Source organism: Cheilinus undulatus, linkage group 3, assembly GCF_018320785.1.
Source record: "Cheilinus undulatus linkage group 3, ASM1832078v1, whole genome shotgun sequence".
Lineage (NCBI taxonomy): Eukaryota > Metazoa > Chordata > Actinopteri > Labriformes > Labridae > Cheilinus > Cheilinus undulatus.
In genome coordinates this window covers 51,463,458-51,479,197 of record NC_054867.1, presented here as the reverse complement: position 1 = coordinate 51,479,197, position 15,740 = coordinate 51,463,458, and the positions used below count along the sequence as shown (strand labels likewise).

The 15,740-nt window shown below is 39.4% G+C and overlaps 1 protein-coding gene across 1 annotated transcript in view; it reads right to left on the bottom strand.

Annotated features, from left to right (window-relative positions):
- LOC121507338 (protein-glutamine gamma-glutamyltransferase 5-like) overlaps positions 1-15,740 on the bottom strand; it is a 42,568-nt gene that overhangs the window by 13,493 nt on the left and 13,335 nt on the right. Inside the window, exons 7-12 of the mRNA XM_041783620.1 lie at positions 15,014-15,146; positions 13,571-13,699; positions 6,553-6,653; positions 2,023-2,138; positions 1,695-1,821; positions 1,338-1,609 (exon numbers count right to left, since the gene is read on the bottom strand). Coding sequence (XP_041639554.1) covers positions 1,338-1,609; positions 1,695-1,821; positions 2,023-2,138; positions 6,553-6,653; positions 13,571-13,699; positions 15,014-15,146 — 878 coding nt within the window. The remainder of the gene's footprint in view (positions 1-1,337; positions 1,610-1,694; positions 1,822-2,022; positions 2,139-6,552; positions 6,654-13,570; positions 13,700-15,013; positions 15,147-15,740) is intronic.

Here is a 15,740-nt window from a genome sequence, read left to right as displayed (position 1 = left end):
GGATCACTGAAATCAATCCCAGACACCTGTGATCATTAGTTTGCTAGGTGAGCCCAATTGAAGAAAAACTACTTAAGAAGACTGTTCCACATTATTAAGCAGGCCACAGGTTTCAGCAATATGGGAGAGAAAAGGACCTTTCTGCTGCTGAAAAGCCTAAAATAGTGCAATGTCTTGTACAAGGAATGAAAACATGAGATATTTCATGAAAACTTAAGCATGATCATCGTACTGTGAAGAAATTTGTGGCTGATTCAGAGCACAGACAGGATCGTGCAGATAAAGGTATAATGAGGAAGGTTTCTGCCGGACAAATTCATCAGATTAAGAGAGCAGCTGCTGAAATGCCACCACAAAGCAGCAAATAGGTACATGAAGCTGCTGGTGCCTCTGGAGTCCCATCAAGCTCAAGGTGTAGGATCCTCCAGAGGCTTGCATTCGTGCATAAACCTACTATTCAGCCACCCCTAACCAATGCTCACAAGCAGAAATGGTTGCAGCGGGCCCAGAAATACATGAAGACTCATTTTCAAACAGTCTTGTTTACAGATGAGTGCTGTGCAACCATGGATGGTCCAGATGGATGGAGAAGAGGATGGTTGGCGGATGACCACCATGTCCCAACAAGGCTGCGATGTCAGCAAGGAGGGGGGCAGAGTCAAGTTTTGGGCTGGAATCATGGGCAGAGAGCTGGTAGGCCCCTTTAGGGTCCTTGAAGGTGTGAAAATGACCTCAGCAAAGTATACAGAGTTTCTGACTAACCACAGTCTTCCATGGTACAAAAAGAAGAACCGTGCATTCCATGGCAAAATTACCTTCATGCATGACAATGCACCATCTCATGCTGTAAAGAATCCCTCTGTTTCATTGGCTGCTATGGGCATAAAAGGAGAGAAACTCATGGTGTGGCCCACATCCTCCCCTGACCTCAACCCTATTGAGAACCTTTGGAGCATCCTCAAGCTAAAGATCTATGAGGGTGGGAGGCAGTTCACATCAAAACAGCAGCTCATTTTGACATCTGGCCAAGAAATTCAGCAGAAACTCTCCAAAAACTCACAAGTTCAATGGATGCAAGAATTGTGAAGGTGATATCAAAGAAGGGCTCCTATGTTAACATGAAACTTGGCCTGTAAGATGGTTTTGATTGAAATAGCTTTGATTTCAGTAATTATGACCTCCTAATGCTGCAAATTCAACAAATGACCATTTTCAGATCTTTACAACCTATAAAATATTTTGAAACTCTGTTGTGCATAAGAATTTGGAACAATGCATTTTACGTTTTTTTTTTTTTATGTTTGTTGAAATCTAGTAATATTGTCATCTGTAGTTACCTCTTCAAATGAGATGTTCACTTTGGGTGGTGGTGGTGTGGGGGCGACTTCAGGAGTTCCCCCAGCTGATCCTACTACCGCTCCGTCAGGTGGGGTGTTTGCTGATGGTCTCATTGGTACCCCCGTCCCCCCTGCCATTGCCACAGGGTCTGTTGTCCTCCTCTCCGCCTCCTCCCTCCTCCTCCTCTCCTCCTCCTCCTTTCTGATCTTTTTAAGGTTTTCGTAGTGTCTGATGACGGCTCTTACAAAGCTTAATCTCTCTCTAAATGTTCCTGTAAGAGAAATGATTGAGCCATTGTTTCAGGTCAGTTCATCCACCTCTTGTGTGAATTATACGCTTTATTTCGACTGACTCACCTTCTTGGGGTTTGTAGGTGAGGGTCAGGTCCTCTCTTTCATCACTGCCCACAGCTTTTGTGGAGATAAACTGACCAACTCTCTTGGTGTCAGTCTCCATCTTCTCGAGTGTACCATCCTCTCTGAGCTGAAAGGACAAACGTTTGAAACCAGAAGAAACTATTCAGCTAAAGTCTACTCATTTATCAGAACTGCCTGTGGCTTTCTGGGCTTATAATTTCCTTTTCTTTCAAGCTGTTGTCTTTTTCATTGATTGATTTTTTCACTAAAGGCTGTGGTATCTGCTTCGTTATTTTCATGATGATGGATCCAAGCTGTGTTTACTGACCAGCCAGTCGACGCAGTCAGAGTTGACTTCAGCATAGACGAACGGGGTGTCGAATTCTACCTCTGTGTGTCCACTCAGGATGGCCAGCTTTGGGGATGGACCGCAGCAGTAAACACCTACAGGAGAGAGACACACAGAAATTAGAATTTGGACAGAAATCTTCTGCAATGAAATGAAATTATGGGACGTCTTGTGTCCAAGAGCTTCAAAGGGGAGATTTATCTCACACCAGAATCTTGGCAATGACTATGTTTATGTGAACTTGTGTATCCTGGCTTCCTCAGCAAAAAGTTAAAGTGTCAGGAGCATTTTTGTGATTTTTTGAAAATAGACTGTATTTCCCATAAGAGGGGATAAAATGGAGAACTTTTTGTGATGGTCAGCAAAATCATGGTCCATCATGAAGTTAAGCTGTGATACATATATTTTACATTTCAACTGAATAATAACCACTCTTATCAAAGCAACAAATATCTTTTTTTGTCATTTGTGCCATGTTGGAAAAGGTGGTGAACTGGGATTTTTAACCCCCAGGCATCACTAGGGACATTTTTGTCCATTTGGGCAAATTTTTCATCTTTATCTGCTCACCATTTTGGCTGTGTTGGTCCATATGGTCTAATTTTTTGCAACAAAATATCTTTCTTGGCAAACTTTCAAAATCAAATTTCAATTGCTCTAATAGGTCATGGGAACACTGTGAAACAAATTTACCACCCTTTAAAGTAATTAAGGACAAAAATGTCCATTTCCAAAAAACTGCTATATAAACTTAACAGATTATTATTTTTTTCTGATTTTTTTTTGCATAAATCTCATAAACAACTTAAGCTGTGCTCAAAACTACCAAACATTCAATCATTTTGAGGATTTTAACCCTTTAAATGCCAGTTTGATTACTTAAAGTCAATGTGTTTTTTTTATGAAAAAAGTGAAAAAATGTGATATCTTCCTCAAACCAAATGTGGGATGGCTGGGGCACTATTTCTAAATCCAGCATGGACATGTCAATGATTATCCAAAATATTGACTTTGTTGCATTATTAGTTTTTGTGTAGCATCCAATTTAAAATTTATGACCCTATAGTCATTAAGGACAAAAATGTCCACTTCCAAAAATGGCAATAAAAATAGTTTACATTAATATTTTTTTCTGCTTTTTTGGGTCAAATCTTTTAATCAACATCAGTTCTGATCAAAACAATCAATTATTGTATAATTTTCAGGATTTTAACCCTTTAAATGCCAGGTTGATTACAGGATGGTAACATTTTTTCTAAAAAAAAACCCCCACAAAACATTAATTATTTTCCAGAAAACTAATGTTGGGGGGGTGGGGGGTGTTTTTTTAAATCAGTCCTGGGTATGTCCAACAATAGCCAAAATATTCACTGTGTTGCATTATTAGTTTTTGTGTAGCATCCGATTTAAAATTTATGAACCTTTCAAGTAGCTGTTTGACAAAAACGTCCCACTGACTCCCAGTCAAACCATATCATGATCTCCTCGCCGTTGCATGATATAATCATGCATTCTGTAATGTTATGGTTTCATTAATGAGAAAAATAGTAAAATTTATCATTTTTAATGTTCATCACTAAAATCAATTGCCATTTTTGGAAGTGGACATTTTTGTCCTTAATGACTATAGGGTCATACATTTTAAATTGGATGCTACACAAAAACTAATAATGCAACAAAGTCAGTATTTTGGATAATCATTGACATGTCCATGCTGGATTTAGAAATAGTGCCCCAGCCATCCCACATTTGGTTTGAGGAAGATATCACATTTTTTCACTTTTTTCATAAAAAAACACATTGACTTTAAGTAATCAAACTGGCATTTAAAGGGTTAAAACCCTCAAAATGATTGAATGTTTGGTAGTTTTGAGTACAGCTTAAGTTGTTTATGAGATTTATGCCAAAAAAAAATGAGAAAAAAATATTAATCTGTTAAGTTTATATAGCAGTTTTTTGGAAATGGACATTTTTGTCCTTAATGACTTTAAAGGGTTGTAAATTAAAGTGATGCCTGTGGGTTGAAGTAGATAAAAAGTAGAAGATAAAAATAAGTACAAAATAGCAAAAACAGAAACAAAAAGTGGTAAGAGGGGATTAAAAGTGGCAGAAATGGATTTGAATTGGCAAAAATTGGTGGAAAATATGGTGAAATGGGATTTAGAAGAGGGAAAAGTGGGTCAAAATGGCAAAAACTGGTAAACTGAGGCAGAAAAATTGCCAGAAATTGGCAGGAATTAGTTAAACTGGCAAAAAAGGGGCAGGATAAATAGTGATATGTGGTTAAAATTGAAAAACTGGGTAAAAAAATTGGCAATAAAGGGGTTAATAGTGGTAATAGCGGGTCTACATGGGCAATGATAGGTGGAAACTGGCAAAAATTGGTTTAAAAGTGCCAAAACAGGCAGGAAAAAAAGTGTTAAAAAAAGGACAAAAATGGGTTTAAATATGCTGAAATGGGATTAAGAAGTGGGAAAAAATGGTTCAAACTGGCAAAAAATGGGTAAACTGAGGCAGAAAAATAGGCAGAAATTGACAGAAATTAGCTAAACTGGCAAAAAAAGCAAAAAAAGGTTTCAAATTGACAAAAATGTATTAAGAGTAGGGTGTAAAGGTACATGTATTCATATCATACCGATTCGGTACGGGCCTCTCGGTACAGTACAGACGTGTACCAAACGAATACATGTGGGAAGCTCACATAGGAAGACAGAAAACCAGAGCGCAACTCGCTGTCACACTGTCCTGGTAACCACTGCAAACGACAGCAACAGCCTGAATATTCCCAGATAAAAGTGTCCTGTTTAGGAACACTTTCTTTCCTAGTAAAATACAACAGTGGACAAAGACGACAACAATAGCGCTGACATTAATAAGCAGCTGTGTCGCTGACAGCACGTCGTCCAGCGGATCAATCAAAGCATTTTAAAAGGCTCCACTCAAACAAAAATTGCTGTAACAAGGGGGAACAGCAAAGTTTCACCAGCCAGTAATAAATTTCCTATTCTTTAAGATCATTTTTAGTATGACAATGGTGCTCTGGCTCTTTGAAGAAAATTAATTTTACCTTCAAACGTCAGCCTCGGAGGGGGGAGAGAGAGTCTCCATCATGTCTGCAGCTGCGTCATAGGTAAAGTTATCCTCAGATTTCACATGGCTTTAACCTCTTTTTCCACCAAGACGGACTGTGGAAAGTTCTCCCAAACTTTGTAATAGGTCCCATTGTTTAAAAAAGTAATCCAGCGCTGAAGTCCGTGTTGAAATCGGCAGGATAGACGCTAATTTGAATTTAACAAGCTAACGCACGGTAATATGATGATGCATTCAAGGTGGCTGGGAAATTTTAGGGTTTAAAGAATGGGTATAAATATGTCAATATATCAATTGAAAAAACCTAGTAAAATTTTCAATCATTGAAGAACCTTTGGAATGTGCTGCTTTATTAATCATTTACATGTAGTTTTTTCAGCCTATTTATTTTAATACAATTTAATTTAAAAAATATTGGCTTCAATTACTGTACTGAAAATGTACCGAACCATGAATTCAAAACCGAGGTATGTACCGAACCGAAATTTTTCTGTACCGTTACACCCCTAATTAAAAGGGCAAAAATTGGTTTAAATTGGCAAAACTTGGTGGGAAAAACGGATGAAAATGGGTCAAAATTTGTCCAATTTTGTGTTAAGTGGCAAAAGTGGGAAAAATATGCAAAAAAGGGTGCAAATTGTGCAAAATTGGTGAAAGGCGGAAAACAACAGTAACAAAATTGAGTGAAAAAACATCATTTAAAAAATATCATTCATCTTTTAAAGCATCTGGCGACCTCCTTCTAAGTGCCCCCTCCTCATGTTGGGAACCAATGGAATATAGAAGCACTTGAACCTTATATTAGGTTAAGGATTTCAGAATTAAATCCTGTGTTTTTCATTGGATCAAGTTTCCAACGGCTTGGAGATTAGTTAATTTTTCAGTGAGTTAGGACCTTTTTAACCGTGGACATAGCTCTCGCTGTCATTGACTTACATTCAACTTCAGTCACGACTGCACCTCTTGCATATGGCGCCCGCATGATGCAATCACATATCTACATTATCTATGTAGCTAAGTTAGCTTTTGCTACATCTGCTAAAGCTCAGACGCTAAAGCTAACATAGCTACTAGCTTATTTATTAACATTTATCATGGAGTCAGCGTAGCAAAGTTAGCTTTAGCTAAAGTTAATGACTTTTAGGAGGTCTGAAGGTCATTCAGAAGATGAAATACTAGTTTGATTTTATCTCTATGTACAGCAATTTGCCTGAAAGCACTTTATAAATAAATGTATTATTATTATTATCATTATTTTATTATTGTCTTTATATGTCTTTTTATCTTCGCTGTGTCTTTAAAGCATTTATGTAAAAGAAAAGTCCGCACATGAAACATGGAAACGAAATCAGGCCATAAGAGCAGGTAGGGAAATGCATCCCAGTTAAAGTTTATGAGGATGAATAACAGAATCCATACCATCACTCAGCTCCTGAGGTGTTGGATCCAAAACCTGCCAGCCGCCGTACTGTTCCTGGTCATGCCGCTTCATCCACCCTTCTGTCCACACGTGGAAGTTCCTGAAACAACACTGCATTTAGTCCATGTAAGATCATCCATACCACTGTGGAATCTCTCTGACAGCTGTCTAATCTGGTCTTTGTTGAACATCCCTATTTTGGAAACAAGGTTAATACTACCAAAAGAGTTTATCATTAGAGTGGCTTCAGCTCTTGGTTTGTTCGAACACACTGATATTCTTCATTTGGAACAAAAATAAGTTTCTTTGTCACAACACTAGTATGATTACAGCGATGTACGATGGTTGTAAAGCAGCATGGCATCACAGTAAGGTCAGAAATATTCAGTCTGGTTTTATGCAAATTGTGTTTTCAGTGATGAGACCATCATCCACAACCAATGGGTGTCAGTGTTGTACATAAGCAGGTTAAAACAGTGAACCTTTAAAAAATGAACATCAACATAGATCAGTCTGAAGTTGCTCAGTGTCCACTCAGAACTCAAAAGATGGGAAAACTTTTCTGCTCAGAGCTGCAGTCAGATCTCTGCACCGTCATCTATCATTTCAGGCAGACATGAGGTATGGTAAACGTTCACTGAGTTTTTCAAAGTAAAAACCCCAACAGTGTGTTTCTGGGATTGTTCTTTGGTTGTTGCAGTATGTTGTAAAAGCTTCAGTTTTTCACTTTCCTTTCGTTTTACTCTGTAAATGATTGAAAAACATCATATAAGAGATATTAACTTATATGCAGCTCCATCTCCTTCTACATCTTGCTCTCTACCCTAAAGCTGTTGTGAATTTCCACCAGATGCATGATGGGAAATAATCTCAAAAGGAATCTCACTCTAGTCTTATGACCCCCAATCTTCACAAAATTCTAGTCTGTGACTACAAACTCAGTGACTTGCTGGTAAATAGTCTTTAGATGAGAGAGGATCTCAGATGTCAGTCTTTTAGAAGTATTTTAAGAGTTTTTTTCAGCAAACTGCTCTAGGTTAAGGCCAGCATTGCTGCTGTGCTCTTAAAGTTGTAGTCCGTGGCATATCTATGCTGAGTGTTTCTGTTCCATGGCTTTGCATCATGTTAAACCTAGCCTACTTCCACCAGGTTGAGACATCCTGCTGCCGTCTTTTTAGCGTCATTCCTGAATGAACCTGCACAGCCTGCTGTTGTGAGTACGCATGGGGAGAATAATTCAAGTGTCCCACTGGTTTTTGGCTAATTTCAACCACATCCAAGCATGCAGAGCGCTGCAAACTCAGCTGATCTGGAGAGTCAGCTGGAGGGTGTGCACCTTGCAGCAAAAGCTCATCTTGTGACTGCTGTCTGTCAGCGGTCATATTTTAGCACTGACTCTCACAACAGCATGCACTTCACATTTGTCTGTTTTCCATATTTGACACGTATTGGCATCTGTCATTGGCACATGTTGCATATTTTGCAAACAGGCCAAAGAGCATCCATAATGCTGATGTTCCACCAATGCATCAGTGCATCACTAACTCAGTTAAATAATTTTTACCAGATGCACAGACCTTTGATAACCCTCACAAAGAGCTGTCAATGTATCATTAAATCTACCACAACAGACAACACCGATGTATTTTTACAGGCAGACAAAAGGCTGGGGGTGACGGTCGCAACCAAACACTAGATTTAGCTCATAACTCAGCAAGAAACAATAGGCAGACACACCCATGTGACCTATAAAACTGGAAGTATAAAACCTCCTGGGGATTTGGCATTATTTATTTGGTTTATTTCATAATGCCAATGAGGGTGGGGTCTTGTAGGTTCTTGACACTCCCATTAGAGTTTGAGACAACACTTCAGGCTTACAGAAGAATTCAACACTGACCTTATTATGTGATAGAAACGAAAAGTCATTTTTTTTATTCTTTGCCTGACTATAAGGTCTGTGTTTCTTTACATTTCAAGAAAAATTAAAATAAAATAACTATATGAGCTGTTTCCACACTCGCAGAGCCGCTGTTTTGGGGCTTTTTAAGCTTTTATTGATGGAGGAGGACAGTGGAAAGAACCAGAAATAAGAATAAGAGAATAGGGGAAAGGCATGGTGCCTCAGGCTGGACTTGAACCCGGGTGCGCCTTAGGCCATCTGCGCCCCTCAGGCAGGCCTTCTGAAAAGGTTTTGACCTTCCAAACGCATGCCAGCAGCATTTTAGGTCACTGAAAACCTTTTTTGACAACTCCTTCCAGGGTGAAGGTTTTAAAGGAGACATTGTACCCTTTTAAGACAAGCTTAAATTGGTCTCAGAGGTCCCCAAAACATGCCTGTGAAGTTTTTTGCTGAAAAAACACTCCAGTATAGGATTTTTGTAGGTTTAAAACCCCTCTATTTCAGCCCTTCTCAGAACAAGCCGTTTCTGTGTCTGTGGCTTTAAATGGTAATTAGCTGTCTGACTCCGCCCTTGACCACACCCCTCTCAGGAAATGGATGCAGTACTCCTGGTACTACAGACACTTTTATCCAAAGGTAAGAACTTGACTGGGATTTGAACCATCAACTTCCCAGTCCGTAGTCAGCAGGATAACCCATTGAGCTATCCAGCATCTCCGCTGGTAGCTGAGAGGGTCAGTAGAGGAGGGCGGAATTTCCTCCACGTGGGGGAGGGTCAACCAAACCTGGGGCGGGTGCTTACGCTCCTGGTGAGCTCACCAGGAGCTAAATCTGAGAACAGCTTGTTTCAGCACACATTTTCTGAAAGGTGGAGAAAGAGGGGGGGAAAGGGAACGGATTTTTCTGGTATTTGAGGGGATTGTGGACAGGCCAGGGGCACATATTTTTGTTAGAAGAGCCTGAAAAAGTGATTTTTGCCTAATATGTCTCCTTTAAGAAATGAATCTCATGGTTAGTTCATGCAGGACATGGTAGTCATATGCCAAGCAGTGAGCAGCTAACAGCCAGCTGATCCCAATTGACCTATGGCTAAGCCACACCCCCCCCACTAACTCGGACAAACAATGAGCATTCAGTGACAGACGCTATTGCAGTCGTCACAGTAAAGGCCGGCTCAGACTACACAATTTTTTTGGTCGTTCACGATGGCACCATGTCAGACTATGTGACCAAAATCTTGTTACATATGGCAAGCTGTTTTAACATTAAAAAGTTAAATTTGGCTATTCGGAATTCAAATTGTAGATATCTGTAATTCAATTTCGCCTAGTCAAAAAGAACATTTCAGATATCCGAAAATACATTCTGCCTATCCAAAAATGCCATTTAAGATATCTACAACGTCATTTTGACTAGGCGAAATGATGTCACTTTTGTCATTCATGTGAATGGGGTATGTCATGTCAGGTATCCACAATGTCATTTTGGATATCCAAAATGTGAATTACAGATATCTGAAAATGAATTGTAGATATCTGTAATTCTAATTCAAGATATCTCTAATTACATTTTGACTAGGCAGAATTAGAATTACAGATATCTTGAACTGTATAGAATTGATGCGAATTAAAGGAAGGAGTTTTCAAAAAGGTTTTCAGTGACCTAAAATGCTGCTGGCATGTGTATGGAAGGTCAAAACCTTTTCAAAAGGCCTGCCTGGGGGGCGGGCCAAAGAGTGTCAATCACTCTACAATAGGACCGCTCCATGTGATTGTAGTGGTCTTTTGCTCAAAAAAGGAAAATAAGAAACAATTATGGATTGGATTATGGATAATAAGTATGGATGTATCAAGAGGAGGACAATATGGATCGGTTCTCCTTCAGATAGAACTTAAGGTATGCATGTGATAACGTGAAAAAAAACAAAATTCACATTTTTTTAGGAAATAAAAGGGGATAATAGTGGTAAATCTTGTAAATGATAATGCAAAGACAAGGACCAAATGTTCTCCTGTTGTTAGACATCAGGATTTACGTCGTTGATGTCAGGTCAGGGTGTCAAACTAGATGACGATGTACGACAAATTCTGACATGCTAGTCTTGCTGAATTGTGGTCGTGAGGAATCGTAAGGGGTCTTGGGTGCGTCGTTAATTATGTCACACTACATGACGGTTTGTCGTTCACAACTCTCAAAATCGGGCCCGAGTTTTGACGACGAGCTGCGACATCGCAGTCGGACTTAAATCTGGCTGAATTCATGTAGTCTGAGCCAGCCGTAAGAGACATTTCACAGGAGGCCATTGATGATTTTTGGAGACAGAAAGATCACATATAATCTAGAAGTCACCAAAAGGGTCTAAACTACGCACTGGAGGGTTATATTAATCATTTTATTGTCAAGAAGATTGATAAAAAGCTTCAGTTACAAGCCAAAATTTACAGGTCCCAGTGCAAACGTGATAAACTGCATCTTGTTGCCATCACAATCTCAGGCTGTTTTCGAATTCGCCTACTATACTAGCAGTGCGTACTGATTTGCCCAAAATGTAGTATGCAGTATGCGAACAAATGCGAAAGTTGCAGTATGCCAAAAATACCCGGATGACGTACTGATTCGGGAAAATTTCATAGTATGCATCGGACCAGTCTGCTTTGCCTACTGTTACCCATAATGCAAAGCGGCGGGTCAGAGTTCATAATAGCAGAGAGTGGCAGAACTTTCATCGGAGCAACTGATGGTTACTCAAAGTGCCATTACCTTTTACCTTTACCTTTTTAACGTGTACTACAGCGAAATAAGTTGTAATAAGGTCACTGTTGTTTTTGTTTTGCCGTTAAGGCTCGTAACGGTTGGAAAGGTGCTGTCAAGTGTGTCCTTTCATTGCACTATACATGCTAAGCTAAAAACAACAGCTTTGAAAATCCCAAAAAATCAAATAAAAATGCTTCCCAGATTTTTTCTGTACGTAAATGGATGGAAAACAATGTGTGCGTCATTTAATATTGACCAGGGTATGACATTCTTCTGTATACCGGAAACCAGCTAAACCAGGCCAAGCATACTACACGATAACGTCCGACTGGCATTCATACTGCATACTACTGTTGAATGCAGTGTGCAGTGCGCAATACATACTGCATACTGCGTTTGGCAGGAGTATGCAGTAGGCCAATTCAAACAGCCTCAGACTACTAGATAGAGGATCAGCATCAAAGTGCCACTGAAGTTAAGGTTTTTGGCCCAGAATATGACAAAAATATAACGGCCTTTTTACCAAGAGTGTCTCTACGTTAGTTTTGTGCTACAGTATTTACATTGAATCATTCAGCATGTTTGCCAACCTTTGTTATCTCGGCTATTACAGATAAGTTAATGAAGCTAAGCTCCAGAAGTTAACGTTAGTTCAACTAGAGCCCTTTGGACAACAGATAACAATGATGTACGATCACCAAATAACAAAAACTAGAACAAACAATGCCAATGAACTCCCAACAAACAACGTGCCACAACGAACAACGCAGCTAGGAGCTAATGTTAGGCTAACTTTAGCCAACGTTAGAGATGTTGAAGATAACTTTATATTTCTTTCCAGCAAAGTGACAGTATGCTGCCTCAAAAACCATGTTGGCTTACCTTAGAACAGACGTTAATTTTATCCATGTTGAGTTGATGTTGTGGTCTACCGCAAAACTTTAATCCAAAGAAGACAGTTTTCTCGGTTTAGATGTGGCTTAGGAAAGGGTAAAAAATACACTCCGTCACCCAGCCTCTCAGGATACCTTGTGTTGGCGTCGCATGTACCCAATGAACACCGTTTGACCATTTTAAAACTTAAAATCTAAAAAAAAACTTATAAAACCAGACGAAAACTGACGTTCTCCTATTCATTTCAATGGATGTCCAGGCAGCCGATGTCCGAGTGTATTGGAGTGGCTATACGCACTGTGATTGGCTCATCGCGTTTGAGGGCGGGACGGTGTAATTTAGATATGACGTACTTCCTAATCTCTGCTTGCATTAATGCTGACGCACCACACTGCTACAGCTGAAAAAGCTTCACCTCTCCCACCCCAGCCTCCTCCTCTATAGCATAAAGCTTTGTTGCACCGTCATATTCAGATTCATGCTATATGGATTAATTGCTTTTGAACTAATTTTATTGTACTTAGTATGCATTGCCATTAATGTATCCATCCATATGGGGGTTTCTAGCCATGTGCTCCCTGGAAAGTGGCTAACCCGGAGAGCATCTTTAGAGCAGAGCCTTCTCCACAAATTAAAACTGTGTAAACGTTTTGCAAAATGTATGACAAGAGTGTTCCTGACTGAAACTGAGTGAGCTGTTTCACCAACACAGTTTTAAAAATACTTGCCTACATGTGAACTGGGCTTGAGCACAATAAAATCCTCATTTTCTGCTCTACTATTACCATTTTTGAACCTGAACTAGCTAAGGCTTCATGCTTTGGTCCAGGTGAGTTTTCCAGCTATTACACTCAGCTACAGTCATCTACAGGCAGTGGTGTGCACAGACATTTTGGGGGGCAGGCGCTCAGTGAAAAATAAGGGCACTGTGTGTGGCACGTTGAACTGCCGGCTGCCTTATTATAGCAGTGTGAGATTTAAAAAAAGAAAAAGAAACCATTACAGGCACATGTTACATAGTAGCTATCTTTGCAACTGTGTCATCTCTTTCACATACAGCTGTTCTTGCTCATGCCTTTCTTGTTCTCCCTCATTTTGATCATCCATGCTGGTAGATGGCCTACTGCAGGACAGCACAGAGCTGCTTCCCTGCTGTAGCTGCCTAGAGAATAATAATAGTTTTAATGATAGCCTATTTTTTAAGTTTTAATAATAGCCTATAAAGGTAAATACAAGATTACTGCAAGTCCTGTAACACAGAAATAACTTATGGTTGGTACAAAATAATATAATTAGCTAGTATACCTTCATACCTGATTTAGTTCTGACAAACCACTTTGTGTAGTTAAATCAAAATGTGGACAGCTTTTAAGATATTTCAATAATATTAGAGGAAGAGATCAACTTTAAAATCTGAGCTTTAAAAGGCCCTCAACAGTTAACATGACTCTGGTCTTGACTCTGACCTGTAATCTTCATCTTCCTCTTTCTCCTTGCTGCTGGTGGAGAGCAGAGAGCTGCTTCCCTGGGCTGCCTGCTGTAGCTCTCTGTCTTTCTCCTTTTTAACCCTCTCCTTTCTAAGCATTATGCTAATGCTGCAATTAGTAAATAAAAAGACCAAAAGTATGAATAAGACTGCTTGGTGGCATTACAACAAGGCAGAAGGCTACTTTTTCTTTTTTGTCATTTAGCAAGAAATATTCAGCTTAAGTATACTGATAGATTCACATGCTGTACCAGTGACAAACTCTACCAACATAAGTTGTGTGGTGGTCATCACATCATATCTATTATTGATTTGGGCTAGCGTCGCTTGTTAAACAGGTGAGCAGTCGGCTAATTTATGCTCAGCTGTGTTTGGTGCTGTATGAGACAGGCTACTTCACAACAGAGACAAATAAACGCAGGTTACAGCTTGGCAACTGAGACTTAGGGGGCAAACAATACACTCGATTCATTTATGTTACCTGGCTGGCTGGTGGGGCAGGGGAAGAGGTGTGAGTGGGCTCCAACGCTGCTGCAACGACGCGACTCTGTTTGTGTCCGCTCTGCGCGTTCACATTGACGAAGGAAGAGATGTGTGTGGGAGGGGGGTCATTATTATCACATGCTTTTAATCGTCGAGTATTTATAGATGATCATGTCAACATGGGCCAAATACATTACACAGTAAAACAACAACAACAGCAAAAACAACAAAAAGAAATTTTTTTAAAAGGGGCACTTGCTTGGTCCAGTACGGAAGAGTATTAGGGCCACTGAAAAAAAAATTTGAGACGAATTTTTTTTTTCACTTGTAAGAAAAAAGTCAGAATTTTGAGATCAAAGTCAGAATTCTGAGTTTAAAGTCAGAATTCTGAGATTAAAGTCAGAACTCTGTGAAAAAAGTCAGAATTCTGAGATTAAAGTCAGAATTCTGAGATTAAAGTCAGAATTCTGAGTTTAAAGTCGGAATTCTGACTTTAATCTCAGGATTCTGAGATTAATCTCAGAATTCTGAAAAAAAAAATTTGAGACTTTTTTTTCATTTGAAGAATAAAATCAGAATTCTGACTTTTTTTCTCAGAATTCTGACTTTAATCTCAGAATTCTGACTTTAAACTCAGAATTCTGACTTTTTTCTCAGAATTCTGACTTTAATCTCAGAATTCTGACTTTTTTCTCACAAGTGAAAAAAATTTTCGTCTCAAATTTTTTTTTTTTTCAGTGCCCAATACTCTTCCGTAGGTCCAGAGAGCAACGGGCAGGTGCCATAGCACCACCTAGAGTCCATCTGTGCACGCCACTGTCTACAGACCTCCGTTTACAATACAAACTCAGACAGGAAGAAATGTTTTGTTTTTTGTTGTAGCACTCAACATCTCTGTGGATTATTCAGGCTCTAAACTTGAATTTGTGTGTGCCCTCACCAAACACTGTCAGATTGATCCAGCACGTTTCCTTCCTCATCGTAGACCGTGTCGATGGTCAGATTGGCATTGTTGTCGTGAGCTGAGGCGAAGTTGGTGACCACACGGCAGGGGATTCCAAAGAACCGCATCACTGGGAACCAAAAAAATACAAAAGACGTGAGTATTTTCTCCTCGGATGTTCTCAGATCTAGACCAGTTAAAGAGGATCCTGCTCACATGCCTCCCAAATTCAAAAAACTTGGGGCACTGTGTAAAATATAAATTAAAACAGAAGTCAGTGATTGCCAGATATCATAAACCCATATTTTATTCACAATAGAACAGAAAAAAAAAACATATCAGATGTTGAAACTGAGACAGTTTACCATTTCATGAAAATATTAAGTCAACACATTCTGAATTTGATGGCAGCAGCACATCCCAAACTAGAAAAGCACTCGGAGAGCACAGACCTCCGCCATCAGCCCTATCTCCCAATAGTACATAGTCCTTTAAAAAAATTCCTAGATCCAGACGGTGATCCGGATCACTCCCAAAATCTAATCAGTTCTTCTTTTTGCTATTTCTGACATTTCCTGAAAATTTCATCAAAATCCATCCATAACTTCTTGAGTTATGTTGCTAACAAATTAACTAACTAACTAACAAACTAACAAACCCTGCTGATCACATAACCTCCTTGGGTGTCCACCATTGTGAGTACCCTCTTCTTTTAACATTAGTC